The 22,105-nt window shown below is 38.7% G+C and overlaps 1 protein-coding gene across 2 annotated transcripts; it reads left to right on the plus strand.

The window, feature by feature from the left end:
* The first annotated feature begins 13,939 nt into the window (after nt 1–13,939).
* On the plus strand, nt 13,940–20,239 carry Fcgr2a (Fc gamma receptor IIa). 2 transcript variants are annotated; one of them, XM_046429120.2, is made up of 5 exons: nt 13,940–14,075; nt 14,632–14,652; nt 14,970–15,224; nt 18,437–18,691; nt 19,879–20,239. In XM_046429120.2, exons 1-5 carry the CDS (start codon nt 13,991–13,993, stop codon nt 20,055–20,057), a joined length of 795 nt encoding a protein of 264 aa, XP_046285076.1. In that variant the 5' UTR covers nt 13,940–13,990; the 3' UTR covers nt 20,058–20,239. The 2 variants fall into 2 exon arrangements, with proteins under 2 accessions (XP_046285076.1, XP_046285075.1); XM_046429119.2 differs by having other exon boundaries at nt 13,943–14,075; nt 14,967–15,224.
* Nucleotides 20,240–22,105: the final 1,866 nt, after the last annotated feature.

Raw genomic sequence — 22,105 nt, forward strand, 5'->3', positions numbered from 1 at the left:
CGCCTTTTCTGTAATGTCTTTATATCGTGAGGGAACAATTATTTTGTCTCATCTACTGAAGTATGATTCAGTGCTTGATGACCAGTTCCATATGGTCCAACTTGAAGAGCAAGAGCCACTCTGTACATTAAGATTTGTGGGTGTTGTCAGACAAATTCTCTCCTGGATTGTTTGCCCTTGTATATGTTCGTTTCTGTGAATATAGAGTTTGGCGGTTATGGGGCTGACTCTTAATTTTCTGAACAGAATTTTTACTAAAGACACCAGACAATTGTTATGAATTCCTCATCTTTAGGCATGCTTAAGCCTTTCCCGTCATCTTTTTGTTGAGAAAGTACAAGCTGCTCTCTTATCCTGCACAGATCTGTGCCTCCATGCACCATCACCCCCACCCACACCCCTGCACCTCTAGGTTAATGCAAGCACTGCCTCGAAATTTGTCCTCTCACATTAAGGGCCCTTTCCAGTTCTGCAATGTCTCCAGTGTTTTAGCAGTTTCAAATTTTATTTTCCACTCGTTGTGGGACAAATATTGCCCCCAAAATTTGTATGTTGAGATCTTAACTAGAATGTGATGGCATTTGAAGAGGTAATTACAGCAATGAATATATGGTTATTATGGTGTTCCTTATCCAGTATGACTTTTGTCCTTATAAGAAGATGTCCTTATATGAAGTTGAGCACTGTGGCATATACCTGTAATCCCAGCATCTCAGGAGGCTTGCAATTTGAAAGTCAGACTCAGGAAAGGCAGGTGCTAAGCAACTCATTGAGACCTGTCTTTAAGTAAAATACCAAAAAGGGCTGGGGGTGTGGCTCAGTGGCAGAGCACCCCTGAATTAAATGCAAGGTAAAGATGTGCAAAGACAGGATTCTGCCAGGAGATTGCTTTTGGACTTGAACTGCAGTGTCAGCTCTTCTCTGGGCCTCCAGCCTGATGATCTACTCTGCAGATTTTGGACTTTCCAACCTCCATTATTACAAGCCAGTTCCTTAAAATACCCCCACCCCCAACACCCCACACACACACATTTAAACTACCTCTCATGCTACCATTTCTGAATTTCCTTCAGTCTGTTGTATATCTTATTGGTTCTGTTTTTCTTGAGAACCCCAACCAATATGCTACCCATTACTCTTCCTACCTCTCTTCTTTGGTCACACTCTTCATCTCCTTGTTCTTCCCTGAGAATACAAATTTTTTACAGTCAGAATTCTCTGCAAGTGATAGGAATCTAATTTGAGCTAGTCTAGGAAAAACAAAACAAACTAATAAAAACACAAGAAACAAGGACACGCCCATATTCCCAGCAACTAAGGAGTCTGAGACAGGAGGATGGCAAATTTAAAGCCAGCCTCAGCAATTTAGTGAGGCCCTAAGCAACTTAGCAAGACCCAATCTCAAAATTAAAAATTCAAAAGTCTGGAATGTGACTTAGTTGTGAAATGCCCCGCTGCTCAATTCCCTGTAACAACAACAAAAACAAAAACAGAGTCACAAAAACAACAAAAAAAGGAAGGATCTTTCAATGTTTCAAAACACTTAAAGTCAAGTGAAGGCGGAGTCTCAGTAACAATTGGAATCAATATCTTGTTATGAGCTAAGCTATATGGGCAGTGACCAAACAGATTCATTTTACCTAGAGACTCCATGTCATGTAAGAAATGCTTCTCCCATGGGAACACCCCACCTCTATATCCATCAGCAGTTGCTTAGTATAGTATGTTTGGTAACACAAAATGGGAATTCTTATACAACGTTAAGTTGTTCTCTTTTTGGTTCCCATTTTTCTCAGACAATGTATTCTGTCAGAGAATGGTTGTCTAAACATTAGTAACCATTCTTTAACTTGCACTCAACTAGGGGTCATTTTGACCCACTTCCCCTTCTGCTTATGATCTCATAATGTTTGTTTATGATAGTTTTGAGTCATAGCAACAGCCACTTATGATTAATGTACTGACATGCTTTAAAAGGTGTGGTCTAACCCCTGGAGGGATCAAAAAGTGTAGACTTGCAGCCTGCCCCTTGACCCGCCAGCTGGTGAATAAATGTTCTATTTTCTGCCATAAGATGGCTCCGTGATTTATTGCATCTCCCCATAACAAACTTGAATTCCTCAGGATTTTCTATAATCTTGACTTTTGGGGAAAATATGCAGTGAATGACAATACTGCAAAGAATATTCTTGTTGATATTGTTGTCATGCTTAAGTGTTTCTATTGGACACATTTTTTTGAAATATAATTATCAAATGATAAAATTTACAAATTTCAAAAAGTTTTTTTTTCTTCAGTACTGGGTATTGAACCCAGGAGCTCTCTATTGCTGTGCTCTACCCCCAGCCCTTTTTATATTTTATTTGAGACAGGATCTCATTAAATAGCTCAGGCTGGTCTTAAACTTGTTTTCCTTTTTCCTCCCTCAGTCTCCCAAGGCACTGGGATTGCAAATATGTACCATCAAGCCTTAAATTTTCAAGTTTTTGTTTTGTTAATACCTGGGATTGAACTCAGGGGCACTTGGCCACTGAGCCACATTCCCAGCCTATTTGTATTTTATTTAGGGACAGGGTTTCACTGAGTTGCTTAGCACCTCACTTTTGTTGAGGCTGGCTTTAAACTCAGGATCCTCCTGTCTCACCCTTTCCAGCCGCTGAGATTACAGGTGTTCACCACCACACCTGGCCCCATAATGTTTACTAATTTCTAATGCTATAATTTGTTAAGTTTTTGAAATATATAAATGTGAATGCAAATGAACTGATCAGCATGGATGGAGCCTTAATTTCTGTAATGGAGAATAGGAAAATCATTCACAATTTTAATAGGAAAAAATGTTGTAAAAAAACAAGATAGTCTTCTACATGGGCTTCTGCTCTTCTGTTCGAAAAATAGCTAGACACTATAATTTTCCCAAGCTCTGGTCTCCTCTCCTCTAACAGGCCACATTTCAGATTGTAAATGGTTCTTTTTATTTGGCTCCTGCTAAAAGCAAAATATTCCAATTACTTGATTGTTGTTTATTTGTTTGAGACAGGGCCTCACCAGTTTGCCCTGGCTGGCCTGGAAATTTGTAATCCTCCTGCCTTAGCTTCCTAAGTACTTGGGATTATAGGTGTGTGCCTATAGTCTGATCCAGCCCACAGTCTCATCTTTAACCATTGTGACCATAATATCATATCATTCACCCCAATCATACTACATAGTCTCCTTCATGGAACATACATCTATGAAATAATAGGAAATACATAGTTTATTGGTCTCTGTCCTTGATTCTTGGCACAGAGCTACTAAAGCCTTATAATCTTCTGAGCAGTAGGGGTGTTAGGAGCAATAAAATAAGGGAAAACTGGAGATGAGAGACCAAAAATCTCAAATCTGCCTACTCAAGGATAGGGGTTAGGGGTATTGAAAAGATAAAAACACAGGATGATTTAAAATGTAGAGAAAGGTGATGGGAGGTCTGTTCCTGTGTAATCAATCTTCATGACTCTTCGTGGGATGCATGTTTAGAAAATGGCAGTGTTAGCATGACCTGAGAATGGAGTTTTTGTCCTGACTTCGAAAGGTCACCCATGAAACACTTGCACAGACCCAAGTGAATTGGTAATTGTTTTGACATAGCAACCTTCAAGTTCTTGAAAAGTAACCTAGGCAACTATTATCATCATGGCCCACACATCAGAGGTGTCATTTGCAGCAAAGCTAGTGGGCATCTAATAATATATTGCTCAGCTGTGTGACTTTCCAAATTAGTGATTTTTAAAGTTAACCAAAAATGAAGGTCAGTAGAGGGGGTAGAGAGAGAAGAGGGGAGGGGAGGGGAGGGGAGGGGGGATAGTAGAGGATAGGAAAGGTAGCAGAACACGACAGTCACTAGTATGGCAATATGTAAATCAATGGATGTGTAATTGATGTGATTCTGCAATCTGTATATGGGCTAAAAAGGGGAGTTCATAACCCACTTGAAGCAAAGTGTGAAAGATGATATATCAAGAACTATGTAATGTTTTGAACAACCAACAATAAAAAAAATAAAGTTAACCAAAAGCAAGTAAAGCTAGAGAGGTTTGGGACAACATCCTCAGTTCTTTTTTTTTTCTTTGAGATAGGGTCTTGGTAAGTTGCTTAGGGCCTCACTAAATTGCTAAGGCTGACCTCAAACTTGTGATCCTCTTACCTCAGCCTCAGGAGCGGCTAGGGTTATAGGTGTTCACCAATGTGCCCCACAAGCTAAAGGGTTTATTTAGATTTTTCCTTGGTTTCACTTCCAGACCTTGGCCTATGTACTTTTCTTCTTCTTTTCTGTCTTTCTTTTTTTTTTCTTTTTTTTCTTTTCTTTCTTTCTTTCTTTTTTTTTTTTTTTTTAATTTTAGATAGGATCTTGCTTCACTAAGTTGTGGAGGCTGGCTTTAAACTTGTGATCCTCCTTCCTTAGCCTCCGGAGCCATTGGGATCACATGCATGCACCACCACACAGCGCTGTGTTACCTTTCATCTGTATTCTTTAGCATATCTTTTAAGAATTTTTTATTTGTTTTAATTAGTTATACATGATAGTAGTATGAATTTATGCACTTTGATATATCATACATAGATGGGATATAATTTCTCATTTTTCTGAGTGTACATGTTGTAGAATCATATTGGTCATGCAGTCACATATATAAAGTAATAATGTCTGTTTTGTTCTACTATTCTTTCTATCCCCACATCTCTTCTCCACCCCTCCTTTCACTTCCCTCTACCTAATCTAAGGTAACACTATTCTTCTCTAGTGCTCCATCTGTCCCTAGCCTTATTATGAATTATCATCTGCATATTAGAGAAAACATTCGGCCTTTGGTTTTTTGGGATTGGCTTATTTTGCTCAGCATGATATTCTCCAATGCCATCCATTTAATGGCACATGCCATAATTTTATTCTTCTTTAAAGGTGATATTCCATTGAATATATATACAACATTTTTTTATCCATTTATCTATTGAAGGGCATCTAGGTTGGTTCCATAGTTTAGCTATTGTGAATTGAGCTGCTACAAACATTGACATGGCTGCATTAGTGTAATATGCTGATTTTAAGTCCTTTGGGTATAAACCGAGGAGTGAGATAGCTGGGTCAAATGATGGTTCCATTCCAAGTTTTCTGAGAATCTCCATACTGCTTTCCATAGTGGTTGAACCAATTTTCAGTCCCACCAGCAATGTATAAGTGTACTGTTTCCCCCACATCCTCGCCTACATTTATTGTTGCCTATATTCTTTTTTTTTAAATTCTAATTTGTTATGTATGAGAGCAGAATGCATTACAATTCATATTACATGTATAGAGCACAATTTTTCATATCTCTGGTTGTACACAAAGTAGAGTCACACCATTCATGTCTTCATACATGTACTTAGGGCAATGATGTCCATCTCATTTCACTGTCTTTCCTATTCCCATGCCCCCTCCCTTCCCCTCCCACCCCTTTGCCCTATCTAGATTTTGTATAATCCTCCCATGCTCAACCCCCACCCCATTATTAATCAGCATCCTTATATTAGAGAAAACATTTGGCATTTGTTTTTTTCGGATTGACTAACTTCACTTAAAATTATATTCTCCAACTCCATGCATTTACCTGCAAATGTCATGAATTTTAATCTTTTTAATGTTTACTGTATTCCTGATGATTGCCATTCTGACAGGAGTGAGGTGAAATCTTTTTTTTTTTTAATTTTTTATTGTTGGCTGTTCAAAACATTACATAGTTCTTGATATATCATATTTCACAATTTGATTCAAGTGGGTTATGAGCTCCCATTTTTACCCCATATACAGATTGCAGAATCACATCAGTTACACATCCATTGATTTACATATTGCCATACTAGTGTCTGTTGTATTCTGCTGCCTTTCCTATCCTCTACTATCCCCCCTCCCCTCCCCTCCCCTCCCCTCTTCTCTCTCTGCTCCCTCTACTGACATTCGTTTGTCCCCCTTATATTATTTTTCCCCTTCCCCTCACTTCCTCTTGTATGTACTTTTGTATAACTCTGAGGGTCTCCTTCCATTTCCATGCATTTTCCCTTCTCTCTCCCTTTCCCTCCCACCTCTCATCCCTGTTTAATGTTAATCTTCTTCTGAGATGAAATCTTAATTAGTTTTGATTTGCATTTCTCTAATTGCTAGAGATGTTGAACACTTTTTTATATATTTGTTGATCAATTGTATTTCTTCTTCTGTGAAGTGTCTGTTCAGTTCCTTAGTCCATTTATTAACTGTGTTATTTGGGGTTTTGTTTTTTTTTTGATGCTAAGTTTTTTGAGTTTTTTATATACTCTAGAGATTAATGCTTTATTGGACGTGCATGTGGTAAAGATTTTCTCCCAATCTGTAGGCTCTCTCCTCACATTACTAATTGTTTCCTTTGCTGAGAAGAAGCTTTTTAATTTGAATCCATCTCATTTATTGATTTTTTATTTACTTCGTGTGCTTTAGGAACCTTCTTAAGAAAGTCAGAGCCTAGGCTGACATGGTGAAGATTTAGGCCTATTTTTTCTTCTATTAGGCACAGACATAGACTAGTGCCTAAGTCTTTGATCCACTTTGAGTTGATTTTTGTGCATGGTGAGAGATAGAGGTTAGTTTCATTTTGCTACATATGGATTTCCAGTTTTGCCATTTGTTGATGAATTCACCAATGAATGTTTTTGACAACTTTGTCTAGTATGACATAACTGTATTTATGGGGATTTGTCTCTGTGTCCTTTATTCTGTACCATTGGTCTACAAGTCTATTTTGTGCCATGCCATTTTTGTTGCTATAGCTCTGTAGTATAGTTTAAGGTCTGGTATTGTAATGCCTCCTGCTTCACTTTTCTTGCTAAGGATTGCTTTAGCTGTTCGGGGTCTCTTATTTTTCCAAATAAATTTTTATGATTGCTTTTTCTACTCTATGAAGAATGTCACTGGGACTTTAATAGGAATTGCATTAAATCTGTATAATGTATAAGTCTATAGTATGGACATTTGGACAATATTAATTCTGCCTATCCAGGAGCATGGGAGATCTTTCCATCTTCTGAGATTTTCTTCAATTTCTTTCTTTAGTGTTCTGTAGTTTTCATTGTAGAGGTCTTTCACCTCTTTTGTTAGATTGATTCCCAGGTATTTTATTTTATTTTATATTTTATTTTATTTTTGAGGCTATTGTGAATGGGGTAGTTTCCCTAATTTTTTTTTCGGTGGATTCATCACTGATATATAGGAATGTGTTTGATTTATGGGTGTTGAATTTATATCCTGCTACTTTGCTGAATTCATTTATTAGTTCTAGAAGTTTTCTGGAAGAATGTTTTTGGATTTTCTAGGTATAGAATCATGTCATCACCAAATAGTGACAGTTTTTGAGTTCTTCTTTTCCTATTTTGTATCCCTTTAATTTTTTCTTTTGTCTAACTGCTCTGGCTAGAGTTTCAAGGCTGATGTTGAATAGAAGTGGTGAAAGAGGACATTCTTATCTTGTTCCATTTTTTAGAGGGAATGCTTTCATTTCTCCATTTAGAATGATGCTGGCCTTGGGTTAAGCATATATAGCTTTTACAATGCTGAGGTATATTCCTACTGTCCCTAGTTTTTTTAGTGTTTTGAACATGAAGGTGTATTTTGTCAAATGCTTTTTCTGCATCTACTGAGATGATCATGATTCTTGTTTTTAAGTCTGTTAATATGATGAATTACATTTATTGATTTCCATATGTTGAATCAACCCTGCATCTCTGGGATGAACCCCACTTGATCATGGTGCACTATCTTTTTAATATGTTTTTGTCATTTACCATAATTTTATTGAGAATTTTTGCATCTATGTTCATCATGGATATTGGTCTGAAGTTTTCTTTCTTTGATGTGTCTTTGTCTGGTTTTGGTATCAGGGTGATATTTGCATAGAGTGAATATGGAAGGGTTCCCTTCTTTTCTATTTCATGGAATACTTTGAGGAGTATTGATGTTAATTCTTCTTTGAAAACCTTATAGAATTCTATTGAGAATCCATCTGGTCCTGGGCTTTTCTTGGTTGGTAGGCTTTTGATGGCATTTTCTATTTCATTACTTGAAATTGATCTGTTGAAATCATGTATGACCTCTTCATTCAGTTTGGGTAGGTCATATGTCTCTAGAAACTTGTTGATGTCTTTGATATTTTCTATTTTATTGGAATATAAGTTTTCAAAATTGTTTCTAATTATCTTCTGTATTTCAGATGTATCCGTTGTGATATTTCCTTCTTCATCTTGTATTTTAGTAATTTGAGTTTTCTCTCTTTTTCTCTTCATTAGCGTGGCCAGGGATTTATCTAGTTTGTTTCTTTGTCAGAGAACCAACTTCGGTTTCTCAATTTTTTCAATTGTTTATTTTGTTTCAATTTCATTGATTTCAGCTCTAATTTTAATTATTTCCTGTCTTCTACTGCTTTTGGTGTTGAAGTGTTCTTCTTTTTCTAGGGCTTTGAGATGTAGTGTTAGGTCATTTATTTGTTGACTTTTTATTCTTTTAATGAATTCACTCAATGAAATAAATTTTTCTCTGACTGCCTTCATTGTGTCCCAGAGATTTTGATATGTTGTATCAGTGTTCTCATTTACTTCTAAGAATTTTTTAATTTTTATCCTTGATTTCTCCTACTATCCATTCATCATTCAATAGTGTATTCTTTTGTGATTTACCATAATTTTATTGAGAATTTGCTATAGTAGCTTGTATTTTTAATTTTGTCATTGATTTCTAATTTAATTCCATTGTGATCTGGTAGAATAGCGGGTATTATCTCTGTTTTTTTTTTTTTTTTTTTTATTCACTAACAGTTGGTTTGTGTCATAAGGTATGGTCTGTCAGCACAGCTCAATAAATTTTTTACAGTGAATACAAAAAAAATAAGGTATGGTCTATTTTAGAGAATGAGTCATGTGCTGCTGAGAAGAAAGAAAATTTGTTTTTTGATGATATATATATATATATATATAGTCTAAATTATTGACTGTTTTATTTAGTTCTATAGTTTCTTTTTTTTAAAAAAAAGAGAGAGAGAGAATTTTTTTCAATATTTATTTTTTAATTCTCGGCAGACACAACATCTTTGTTTGTATGTGGTGCTGAGGATCGAACCCAGGCCGCACACATGCCAGGCGAGTGCACTACGGCTTGAGCCACATCCCCAGCCCTATAGTTTCTTTATTTAGTTTTTGTTTGGAAGATCTGTCCAGTGGTGAGAGAGGTGTGTTAAAGTCACTCAGTGTTATTGTGTTGTGGCCTGTTTTACTCTTGAAATTGAGAAGGGTTGGTTTGATATACATAGATGCTCTATTGTTTGGGGCATAAATATTTATACTCGTTATGTTCTGCTTATATATACTTCCCTTAAGAAGTATGAAAGGTCCTTCTTTGTCTCTTCCAATTAACCTTGGTTTGAAGTCTACTTTATCTGAGATAAGAATGGAAACCACTGCTTGTTTATGAAACTTCTATGAGTGATAAGGTTTTTTTCCATCCTTTCACCTTCAGCCTGTGGATGTCTTTGCCCATGAGGTAAGTCTCTTGAAGGCAGCATATTTTTGGGTCTTGCTTTTTAATCTAATCTGCCAATCTGTCTTTTGATTGATGAGTTTAGGCCATTTTTTTAATATTCAAGATTATTATTGAGATATGATTTATATTTCCTGTCATTTTGATTTTTTTCTGGTTTTTAATTTGACTTAGTTTCTCCATTGGTTTAATGTTCTTTTAGTGTATTTAGATCCTCCTTAACTGGTTTTCACTTTTTTTTTTTCCACTTCATCTTCAGGGAATATTTTGTTGAGAATGCTCTGTAGTGTAGGCTTTCTAGTTTTGAATTCTTTTAATTTTTGTTTATCATGGAAGACTTTAATCTCATCTTCAAATCTGAAGCTTCATTTTGCTGGATATAAAATTCTTGGTTAGCATCCATTTTCTTCAGAGCTTGAAATACATTATTCCAGTACCTCCTAACTTTGAGGGCTGGGCTGAGAAATCAGTTGAGATCTGAATTGGTTTCCCCTTATACAAAATTTAATTGTTTTCTCTCACAGCCTTTAAGATTTTATCTTTTTTAAAAAATATCTTTTTATTTTTTTACTTACAGATGGATACAATATCTTTATTTTGTTTATTTTTATGTGGTGCTGAGAATCAAACCTAGTGTCTCACATGTGCCAGACAAGTGCTTTGCCACTGAATCACAACCTCAGCCCTTAGATTTTATCTTTATTCTACGTGTTAGTCATTCTTATTATAATGTGTCTTGATGTGAGTCTGCTGTAATTTTGTACACTTGGGGTCCTATAAGCCTCTTGTATTTGATTTTCCATTCCATTCTTTAGGTTGGGAAAATTTCTGCTCTTATATCATTGAAAAGATTGTGCATTCCTTTGGTTTGTATCTCTGCTCTTTCATCTATTCCAATAACTCTTAAATTTGGTCTTTTCGTGTTATCCCATAATTCTTAATATTTTGTTTATGGTTTATTATCATCTCTGCATGGTCAACTCAACTTTCTTTTTTTAAATATTTTTTTGTTGTTATAGATAGACACAATATCTTTATTTTATTTATTTATTTTTTTAATTTTTATGTGGTGCTGGGGATCAAACACAGTGCCTCACACATGCTAGGTAAGTGCTCTAACACTGAGCCACAACCCCAGCCCCTCAACTCAACTTTCAAGATTATATATTTTATCTTCGTTGTCTGAGGTTCTGTCTTCCAAGTGGTCTAGTCTGTTGGTGACGCTTTCTATTGAATTTATAATTTGGCTTACTGTTTCCTTCATTTTGAGGATTTCTGCTCCCCCCCCCCAATCTTTCTTTTTTTCTTTTTTCTTTTTTTTTTTAGAGAGAGAATTTTTCAATATTTATTTTTTGTTTTCAGCGGACACAACTGTTAGAGTCTGTAAACAAGTCAGGATGGCGCCTGGCATTTTGCCAGAGGGAGTGGTTTGTGAAGTAACTCCAGCGAGCCATTAAGTGTGAAGATTCCTTATTGGTTGACTGCTGTATCGAGTTTATGTTAATTTAGATAAACTGTGTGGAATGTATATATACCGCTCCGGTCCTACAATAAACAGCTCCCATTCCTGCTGTATCAATCTACACAAGTTGCTCGTCACCCCCTGGTTATTTTGCTGCAGCCGGACTGTGGCACACAACATCTTTGTTTGTATATGGTGCTGAGGATCGAACCCGGGCTGCACGCATGCCAGGCGAGCGCACTGCCGCTTGAGCCACATCCCCAGCCCCCACAATCTCTCTTTATTGAAGTGATTTTTCACCTCCTGTATTTTTTCTTTGATTTCGCTTCTTATACTATCCTTTACTTCACAGATCAATTGAAATATGTACAATATGAAGTCCTTTTTGGACATTTCTTCTACTGTGTTATCAGTGGTTTCTGCTGTTGAAGCATTGTCATTTGTTTGGGGCACTTTATTTCCTTGTTTTTTCATGTTGTTCATGTGTTTTCCCATCCAGAAGTATGGACATAAGGCAGCACAAATTCTACTTTGTAGACCTACAGTGTCCCTGAAGGTTTCCAGCACTTCACCTTTAATGGTGAAACCAATATCAACAACACCCAGTGTAAACAATATATGGCCTTAAACTAATAGCTCCCACTAAGGCATCTACTGCTTTCTTGCATTAAACCAAAATGATGAGTTCAATAACTATCTATAATATAAATAGAAAATTTGTGGAAACGGTTTACAATTTCAAATGGTGGGTGGGAGAACAGAGGTAGCATAGTACACAATTTTCCCAAGGGAGGTAGAGAGAATCTAGAAGCAAAAATTCACAAAAAGAGTGGAAAAGGAGCTATAATGATTGGCTGTTGGTAGGAATAAAGTTGGAAAGAAAAATCCAAGAAAACAGACAAGAGAGAAGAAGAATACAGAGAAAAAATTAAAGATATAAGAATACAACAAAATGCAAAACATCATTCATATATCATTGTCCTCCACACACTGATGCATAAAAACACCCTGTTCCAATATGATAGAGATATTAGCGAATTGAAAAATAAAATAAAATAAATCTCACTGAAAAGTCAAACTGTCTCCATCGGCGTTCAAAAGTTTCTCACCCTTGTCTCTGTCATCTCTTGGGGTCACCAGGCCCAGATCAGCCCTCGCAGACCCAGTCACTATCTCACCAATCTGGGCTTCAGATACCTCAGGCTTGGCCATGCTGAAGTCCCAAAATCTCAATGCTGCTTCTACTTACAGAGATACAGGGATAGATACTTGCATAGATGCAGGGATACACTCATGCAAAAGGAGCAACCCCGAGATGCAGCCCAAGACAAAAGCCATCAGCACTCCCAACAGGAGACCCCAGGTAACTCCAAACCTACAGGCACCCCCATACTGGACCTGTAGGTCTCAGCTGGAGTCCCCAGAGGCTCTTGTGGTCGGTGGTAAATGTGCTGGAACCCAGGCCCCAGGCCTTGGCTGGTGTCCCAAATTGGATGCAGCCACATGCAACCAAACCTGGAGTCTCCCCCGCAGCGGTCCTCTAGGGAGTGGTAGCAGTGGTAGTGGCAGTGGTTGATGGCAGCAGGTCAGCAGCAGTGGCGGCTGCAGTGACGGCTACAGTGTTGGCTACAACGTCAGCCGCAACTGCAGCTGTGGGGGCAGCGTCACCAGGTGACGTCCAGAGGTCAGCAGTGGTATCCACATCAGTTGTATCCAGGGCAGTGGTGTTTTCTGTGGCAGCAGCTGGTGGTTGCAGCTGCAAGGGCAGCAGCACCCTGAAAGAAGACCTCCAAGAGACCTCAGGGTGGCAGTAGCAGTATCAGAGGCAGTGGCAATGGCGGTAGCAGTTCAGCATATCTTTTATTATATATTACACTGGTAAGTCTTATGCAGTTGTTTCTTTGAGTTCTGTGAATCATTCCAGAAAATTACAGAACCCAAGCAGGGTATTGTAGGAAATCTTGATTTATAGCCATCAGTCCGAAGCACAGGAGGGGGCTGGGGCTGTAGCTCAGTGGTAGAGTGCTTGCCTAAGCATGTGTGAGGCACTAGGTTTGATCCTCAGCACCACATAAAAATAAATAAATAAATGATAAATAGTATGGTGTCCATCTACAACTAAAAATAAATAAAATAAAAAGAAGAAGAAGAAGCACAGGAGGCCTGGACTTGCCAATGGTATCTGAAGCTCAGGCAATTTCATGGGACTCAGAACTCAACCTGTGGGATCTTATGTGAACCCCAGGAAATTGTTTTAGAATTCCATCTGGTTTTGGAGAATTGCTAGGCTTGGGGGAAAATCATATATTTAGTGTCAGAAGAATGTAGAGAGTGAGAGTGTGTGTGTGTGTGTGTATATATATATATATATATATATATATATATATATATATATATATAGACAAAAAAGTGTCTTCCTAATGTTGGAAATTGTTTTATCTCCTTCTTACTAAATTTATGTCTTGCATTTAAAAAGGTGTCTTATATATGTGAAGGTCAGGGATAGGGAGGAAAGTGTCTTGTCTGTGGAATATTTAGATAATTCTTGGATTGCAGATAACTACCCTATTTTTTAATTTAATGTTGATTCTTTGGTGTTAGATTTAAGATGGGTCTCTTTTTTATTGTCCCAGAGTTCCCTTGGAATTTTCTGTACTTGGAGTGGAAATAACACTGAACTGAGACCCAGGATGTGGGTTCCATTCCCAATTCTGCTTCTGGTGTTTCCCCCATCAGTTTCCTCACAAGCAAACAACAACCCAGAGCTTTCATAAGGATACCAGGGGATATGTGATAGATTTCTCTGGAAAGCAAACTCACTTCTAGCTTAATTTGTTACTCATTAGTTGGCAGAAATACAATCTGCTGACTGAGGACAGCTGAACAAAAAAAAATGAAACAATTTCCTTCCTCTTTTCTAAGTTAATCTCCCCACTGGACTCTGGCCCAGCTCAAGGATGACTTTGGAGACCTACATGTTTCAGAACCTAGATCCTGGCAGCAGATGGCTGCTTCAACCACTGACAATTTTGCTGTTGTTGGGTGAGTCGGGGGTCATTCTGAAATAGGATAATTTCAGCTATTCCTACTGCCTTCACTCTAGGGACCGGGGTAGTTAGGAGTAGGCATGGGGCCTAGAAACTGGGGATAGTCTGAAAGGGAAGAGAGGACTCTGAATTCCTCCTTTCTTTTTAAAATTAAATTTATTTATTTATTTTTGCTGTGTAGGGGATGGAACCCAGGGTCTCATGAATATTAAGCAAGCGCTATAACACTGAGCCACCACTCCCTCATCTGTGGACCATGAATTCTTACTGTTTGGTGGGTCATAAAGTCAGAATTCAGAGGTATTTTCACAGACCCAGAAAGGTTACCAAACATACATGCTAATTTTGTACCACACCAAATAGACAGGATGAAACAAGGAGGGCATGAGAAATTAGTATTTTTATAGAAAACTAATTGGAATTAGGCTCTTGAGATGGGTCCTTGGGAAAGGAGCTCCAAATCACCTCCCTCTGCCCTTCTCCTTATACACACAAATGAGTTTGTTCTTATTGTCTGCTGCTGCTTGACTTTGATCTCTTCTCCTTTACAGCTTCTGCGGACAGGCAAACTGGTGAGTTTGTTCTGCTTTCTTGTTCGGGTAGCATTTGTCATGAGACGCTTTGCTTACTTTGCTTCACCAAGAATCAGGCTTGAGTTCAGCCTGGGCAGCTCCCTCATCTCAGTAGGTCCTGGGACTTGATTCTTTGCCAGATTCCCAGTGGATTCTCCAAAGACCCAAGGGAATGAGCCTGCTGTTGGTATATAGATTTTTAAGTGGGTCTGCAATAGTACTCTGTGGCCCCTGACCTCCTCTGGGAGCTCCTTTGAAACCAAACTCCCTCCAAAGCTATTTATTTACATCTTTTTCTGTATTTTATCCCTTAGCAGATTTCCCAAAGGCTGTGGTAAAACTTGAGCCCCCGTGGATCCAAGTGCTCCAGGAGGATATTGTGTCACTGAAATGCCAAGGAACCCACAACTCTGAGAACCATTCTGTCCAGTGGTTCCACAATGGGAACTTCATCCTAACCCAGCCCCAGCCAAGCTACAAATTTAAGGCCAAGAACAATCACAGTGGGGACTACAGATGCCAAATGGACCAGACCAGCCTCAGCGACCCAGTGCATCTGGACGTGTTTTCTGGTCAGTAGAAGAAAGTCCAGGAAAGTGCTGGGAGGACAAGGAGGGATGAAATTTAATTTTTCAGAGGTTTGTAGGAAAGGGAAGGTGACCTGTTTACTGCAAAGCATCACTGTGAGTTGCCTGAAGTAGGTTTTGCCCACTCATTTCCTCCACCTTTTTGCTTAATATGTGTGATGGAGCTGGAAATTACCAAACTCTTCAGCGTTTATGAATGGCTATTTTTGCTTCCATTCTGATTGAGCAAGAGGCCATGGACAAATGACTGAGTATGAAAGAAACAAAAGGAAGTTCCTATTCTGTAAAACCACCCTACTCTGCTAGCAGTGTGGGGAAGCATGGAGGTTGGAGGCAGTAGACCTGCAAAGGCCCTAATCTGGGAGCTGGCCTGACAACTGTGAGGAGCTCTTTCTGCCAGAATTGTAGGAGGCAGGAGGCTGGACCTCTAAGGGAAGAATCCAATTTGGAAAATGAGGCCAGAGGTGAGGGGGAGAGAAAGGGCAGACCCTGTAGAGGCTGATAGAGTGTTGCAATGACTTTGATTTTTATTTCTGAATTAGATGAGAATCTGTAAGATAATTTTTTAATTTAAATTTTTTAACTGATATATCAATATAAAAAATTTTATATATTTATGGGTTGCCATGTGATGTTTTGATGTAGATACATATCATGTAATGTTTAAATCAGATTAAACAGTTTATCTTATGTATTAATTTGAAAACATTCCAAATCCTTTCTTCTAGCTTTTTGAAATATATATTGTACATTATTATTACCTATGGACATCCTACTGTGCAATAGCATGCCAAAATTTCTTATTAAGTACCTGTTGGTCAACCTCTCCCTATCCCTCCTTCCCTCCTATTCTTTCCAGGCTTGGGTAATGACCAGTTTATTCTTAACTATTATGAGATCAACTCTCCCCATCCCCACATATGGGTGAGATCACACTGTGCTTGTCTTTCTGTGCTTGGCTTATCTCACTTAACATAATGTTTTTACATAATGTCCATCTATATTGTTGCAAATGACAGGATTTTATTCTTTTTATGGTAGAATAACATTCCATTTGTGTATGTCGTGAGGTGGTTTTAACTAAAGGAGTCTTATTTAGATATATGTAACTATCTGACAGTTTTCAATTTAATATACTATACAGAAAATTCCCCTAAATACTACTTCTACCCTTCCAATTTCTGGAAATACGAGTATACCTATATTGCATTTTACTTCAACTGCACCTTGGTGCATAAACCCTGAAGATGGCCACATGTAAGCATCCCAATGTTTAGATTTTCTTATTTAATACCAGGAAGGCTTGTGAGTATGTGTGTGTGTGTGTGTGTGTGCTCACTCCACCACCTAGCTACATCCCCAGACTGGGTCTGGCTAAGTTGCCCAGGATAGTCTCAAACTTGTGATCCTCTGCCTCAGCCTACCAAGTAGCTGAGATTACAGGTCTGTGACGCTATGCTTAGCTAAGAAGACAATTTTTTATGAACCTTTGAGACCCCTATACTAGTCAGAGTCATTTTCTGTTGATGGTATTCTAGTGAAAGGGAAACAGTGAGTTAACCTAAAAATCCTGCCCAAAGACATCACAGCTATCCATCTCCTCTCTTTGTACCTCATCTTTCCAGAAACAGCCAATAGTACTTCTGACTCTTCCTTTGAAAATGTAAAATTACAGATAACAAAAACTTAGATCCAAAGGTTTGATTTTTCTTCTTTTTTAAATTTTATTTTACTGGTTATTCTTAGTAAGATCCAAAGGTTTGATAAGGACAAACCACCTAGTCCCTTCCCTCTGTTGTGCAAAAAACTTAAGCTGATGAGACCCAAAATTTCAGCAGTTAACAACAGCAATAAGAACAGAATCCTGACTTTAGATTTTTGTTTCTTGATGTCTCAATGACAGTATCTTGCCTTTCAATGTACAGAATATTATTTTCTTAGGTGAATTTTCATTTAAATAAGATACAATATTTCTTATTATGTGATATTTCTTTCTATAAGAAAAATGGCTCTATTAAAACATTCTTTATAGACTTGTCCTCTGAAGTGGCTGAATTTTTGGAATCTGATCACTCTGCCATCAATGAGTGAGGATGTTTGTAAACAAGGAGGGAAAAGTTATTGTAAGTTCCAAAGCTTTCTTTAGTGCCCCTTTTGTTCAGAGCCACAATGGAACAGTGAATGCAAAAATTCATACCTCTTCATTTCTTAGTGGATGTAAGATTCTACTAAGAGTGTTCTATACTCTTGCAAGTTTATTTCTCCCAAGATTTATATGTTGAAATCCTGTAAACCCCACAGTGATTATAACAGGAGGTGAGGCCTTTGGGGAGGTGATTAGGTCAGGAGAGTGGAGCCCTCATGAATGAGAGTAGTGCCCTTTTAAAAGAGGCTCATAGGAGCTTTGGGGCCTCTTCCTCCATGTGAGGATGTGTCAATAAGACTCAATTCTACAAACAGAAAACAACCTTCACCAGACATATAAGCTGCTAGCACCTTGGTCTTGAACTTTCCAGGCTCTAGATTGTAAGAAATAAATTCATGTTGTTTATACCCTGGTTTATGGTATTTTGTAAGGGAAGGCTGAATGGACTAAGACAGAGTGGCTGGCATTATTAAAGCTCTATTTCATTACTAATACAGCTAATTGATGCCTACCTCACTTCCAGAAAAAAAAAAGTTCAAAAGTTACCATGAAGTTAGTAATTCCTAGACCACAAATTTATCCATAATAAATTGAAGGTTTGAGGTTCTATTCAGTTAACTCCTACAGTTAATAAAGTGCATTCATTTCCCTACACAAACATAGTGTTTTAAAGTGCACAAAATTGTGGTGTTGTTGTTTTTTTCCTTTTTTTTGGTCAATTGACCTTTATTTATTTATATGCCGTGCTAAGAATCAAACACAGGGCCTCACATGTACTAGGCGAGCACTCTACCACTGAGCCACAACCCCAGCCCTCAAAATTGTTTTTAATATCTGCTCTTCATCTTCAGAACTTCTGAAAACTTCTATCCTTTAGAGGTCCCATAGAAATGACACCATATTTTTCCTATATGAGAATGCTTACATCTGCCATGAAACATCTCCAATTCCCTCCATCTGGGATTCTTTCAAATTCTGTGAGTAATAAAGCCCTGAGGGTGAGGCTGCTAAGGTATACTTAGAACTTTTTCTTCCCATGTTTGTTTTTCAGACTGGCTGCTGCTCCAGACCTCTCAACTGGTGTTCCAGGAGGGGGACACCATTGTTTTGAGGTGTCACAGCTGGAAGAACAACCCTCTGAACAAGATCACATTCTACCAGAATGGAAATTCCAAGCAGTTTTCCCATTTCAATGCCAACTTCTCCATCCCGTCAGCAAACCGCAGTCACAGTGGTGATTACTCCTGCAGAGGAAGTGTAGGGAGGACGCCCTACTCATCAAAATCTGTGACCATCACTGTCCAAAGTATGGGAACTCTGTTTTTCAAATGTTATTCAAGGAGCTTCAGGCCTCAGAAGGCTGAGTGGGGAAGTGATTAATGATCTCTTTCAGATCATTAATTTTTTTAGCACTTGAACTGAATTAAGCTACATCCCCAGCCCTTTTTATTTTTTATTTTGAGACAGGGTCTCACTAAGTTGCCCAAGCTGGCCTTGAACTTTTGATCCTCCTGCCTCGGTCTCTTGAGTCACTGAATTACAGGCCTGTGCCACTGCTCCTGGTTGGCCTTTGTTTATTCTTGAGATATTTTGCATTGTAGATTTCCTCATGCTTTTTCAAGAGGCATCATGAGCTTGGCCAGTGAATGCTACCCAGTCCTAGGTTCAGAGGAGGTGGTGAGTGAAGATCGGTTGATGTAGTCTGTGGATTCCCTAATTCAAGGTTCTCCCAAAATTGTTCTCCAGCCATGAAACTCCTTGAGGGACTTCTTGGAATGAAGTTCACATTGATGTGGAACATGCTACATGCTGTGTTCCTCTCCTTTTATATTTATAATGCACATTAAAAGCTTAAGAACTCCTGTTGGAAAAAACCACATAGACTATGTTTCATATGGCATTTGCCAAACTATATGACCACAAAAATATTTCTCTCTATAACTTCAGACAGATGTGTCCAGGATAACCAATGTTAGAGTCTGTAAACAAGTCAAAATAACACCTGGCATTTTGCCAGGGGAATGTTAGAGTTCGTAAACAAGTCTGGATGGTGCCTGGCAAAATGCCAGAGGGAGTGGTTTGAGAAGTAACAAAAGTGAGCCATTAAGTGTGGAGATTCCTGATTGGTTGACTGCTGTATCTAGTTTATGCTAATTAGATAAGCTGTGTGGAATGTATAAATACTGCTCCTGTCCTGCAATAAACGGCTTCAACTCCTGCTGTATCAACGTACACAAGTTGTTCGTCACCCCCCAGCTATTTTGCCCAGCCAGCTGGGCTGCGGCAAACCCTTTAGGAAATGCTAATTTAGTTCTTTACTTGGGAAGGCAGAAAGATGAAGACATTCTCTAAAGGTAGATATTCTTCCTGGTCTCCCTTTCTGCTGTTGTCTTTGCCTTTAACCTCTGGATTGAGTTCCTTTCTAGGGACCTCATTGTTTATTCCAAGTTTCTGTAATTTTTTAATTACTCAGTCCTCTGCCTCTCCTCCTAGGTCCAGCAATTCCATACATCTCTCTACCTTGGTACCAAATCACTTTCTTCCTGATGATGGGACTCCTGTTTGCAGTGGACACAGGGATGTATTTCTCTGTTGGGCGAGATCTTCAAAGCTCAGTGGAGAACTGGAGGAATCCCAAAGTCAGATGGTGCCATGGCCCTCAGGACAAATGACTCCTCACCTTATTGCATAACAGCAGTTGCAACAGCATCTCTTCAGGCCACATAGCCCCTCCCTGAAAGCTAAGAAGCCACCTTTTTGTCACTTCGTTGCTCAAAAACATTTAATAGCTTCCCTTTCACTTGGAGTTAAGCTAAAACCTTTGCAATGTTTTATAAAATGCTTAACAATTTGATCCTCATTTTCTCTGTGATTTTATTTCCCTCTGTTTTTCCTTCCTTACTCTTCATTACTTTTGCTCTTTATTGAACACACTAATTATACTTCTGCACAGAGCCTATTATTTCCTGTTTCAGAAATGTTCTTCCTTACAGATACCTACATCATGTTTCATCATGTCTGTTATGGTTTTAATATGGTTTGGCCCCATCAAAACTTGTGTTGAAGCTTAGTCTTCAATGTATTAGTGTTGGGAGGTGGGGTCCAGTGGGATTTTGGGGGTCATGGAAACTCAGCCTTCATGCATGAGTTAATACTTTCTTAAAGTAATATGTTAGCTATCGTGGTAATTTAGCTGTTTTCTCTCTTCCCAATTGTCGCGAGGGGACAAAATTGCGACATATGCAGTCGAGAGGAGAAATAAAGAATGTCCACGCACTTCTGCCCCTTTCAATGCTTTATTCATTCAAATTACTCAATACAGTTTCACTCTCTAGGTTCTTTTTTTAAATATCTTTTTTTTATTTTAAAGAGAGAGGTAGAGAGAGAGAATTATAATATTTATTTTTCAGTTATCGGTGGGCACAACATCTTTGTTTGTATGTGGTGCTGAGGATCGAACCCGGGCCGCACGCATGCCAGGCGAGCGTGCTACCGCTTGAGCCACATCCCCAGCCCCTCTATAGGTTCTTAATTAAGAAAATGGCAAACCTTAATGCTAGGCACTGCAATAGACATAATCAATTTGCAGTAAACAATTCTAGATTAATTATTTCACAGCAAACAATTCTAGATTAATTCTAAGCACTGCAAAACACACTTAATCATGATAGGCTAATGACAGACATTCCCTCTGCGTGCTAAGTTCAAAAGTGTTAAGCTTTAGGCTTTATGTCCAACAGATGCACACTCACTCAGACCACGGTGATCAGGTCTGGAACCAAGGCAGGCTTTTACTGGTGTGGAGTGGATGACTGGTTGAGGAGTGGGTCGTAGGGAGGAATTGCAGCTCTTACCAAGATCCAGACGAGGCGGTAGAGTTGAGAGCGGTAAGGATCTCGCAGAGGCTCAGGAACGATGACAAGTGATAGGATGACAGGTCCTCATCAGGCTCTCCAGCTTGAGTCCACCCTTGTTTCAGCTGGCTGAATCCCTGTTCATTGCTCTATTACTTATACTAAATTTTGGAGCTTTTGACCCCCCTTTCAATCCTTATCAGCTATCACCAGATTTCTCAGTGACATCATTTACCCTGGGGTCAGAAATATCTGGTCTGGTGGTCTCCTTCCTGATCTTCTTGCCTTTCCCTCTCATCAGGCAAGGACAGCCTGCCAGGGGCTTCACTCTGTTTATCAGGGTGAGGGGAAATAACTTGTCTGAGGCCATACTGGAGGGCTCTGTGGGTGTGCCTGGTGAGACACAGGTTTCAAACTGGAGTTTTTAAAATGAGTTTCTTGCTTAGGCTCAGGCCTAAAGCATCCTCACACCAGTGCTTCTAGTTGTCCTTGTACTTTTCTCTCATGCATAGAGCCCCAGATGATTTCATTAGAAGCTAAGCAGACTTGGTCACCTGATCTTGGCCTTCCAGCCTCCAGAACTGGGAGTTAAATAAACATTTTTCTTTATAAATCACCCTATCCAGATGTTTTGCTATAGCAACAGAAAAATGGATTAAGACAATGTTATTCCTTTAGGTTTTTACTGAAATGTCACCTTATCAGTGACATCTCCATTCACCTACCATACTCCTAATTCTCCTCTCCTGTTTTCTTCTTCTTTTTTTTCTTTTTTTGTGGAGGGGGGTTCACTGGGGATTGAACCTTGGGGTGCTTAACCACTGTGCCACATCCCCAGCCCTATTTTGCATTTTATTTAGAGACAG

The sequence above is a fragment of the Marmota monax genome, unplaced genomic scaffold (assembly GCF_021218885.2).
Source record: "Marmota monax isolate L192 unplaced genomic scaffold, Marmota_monax_Labrador192_F-V1.1 WCK01_AAM20220418_F8-fsc00145, whole genome shotgun sequence".
NCBI lineage: Eukaryota > Metazoa > Chordata > Mammalia > Rodentia > Sciuridae > Marmota > Marmota monax.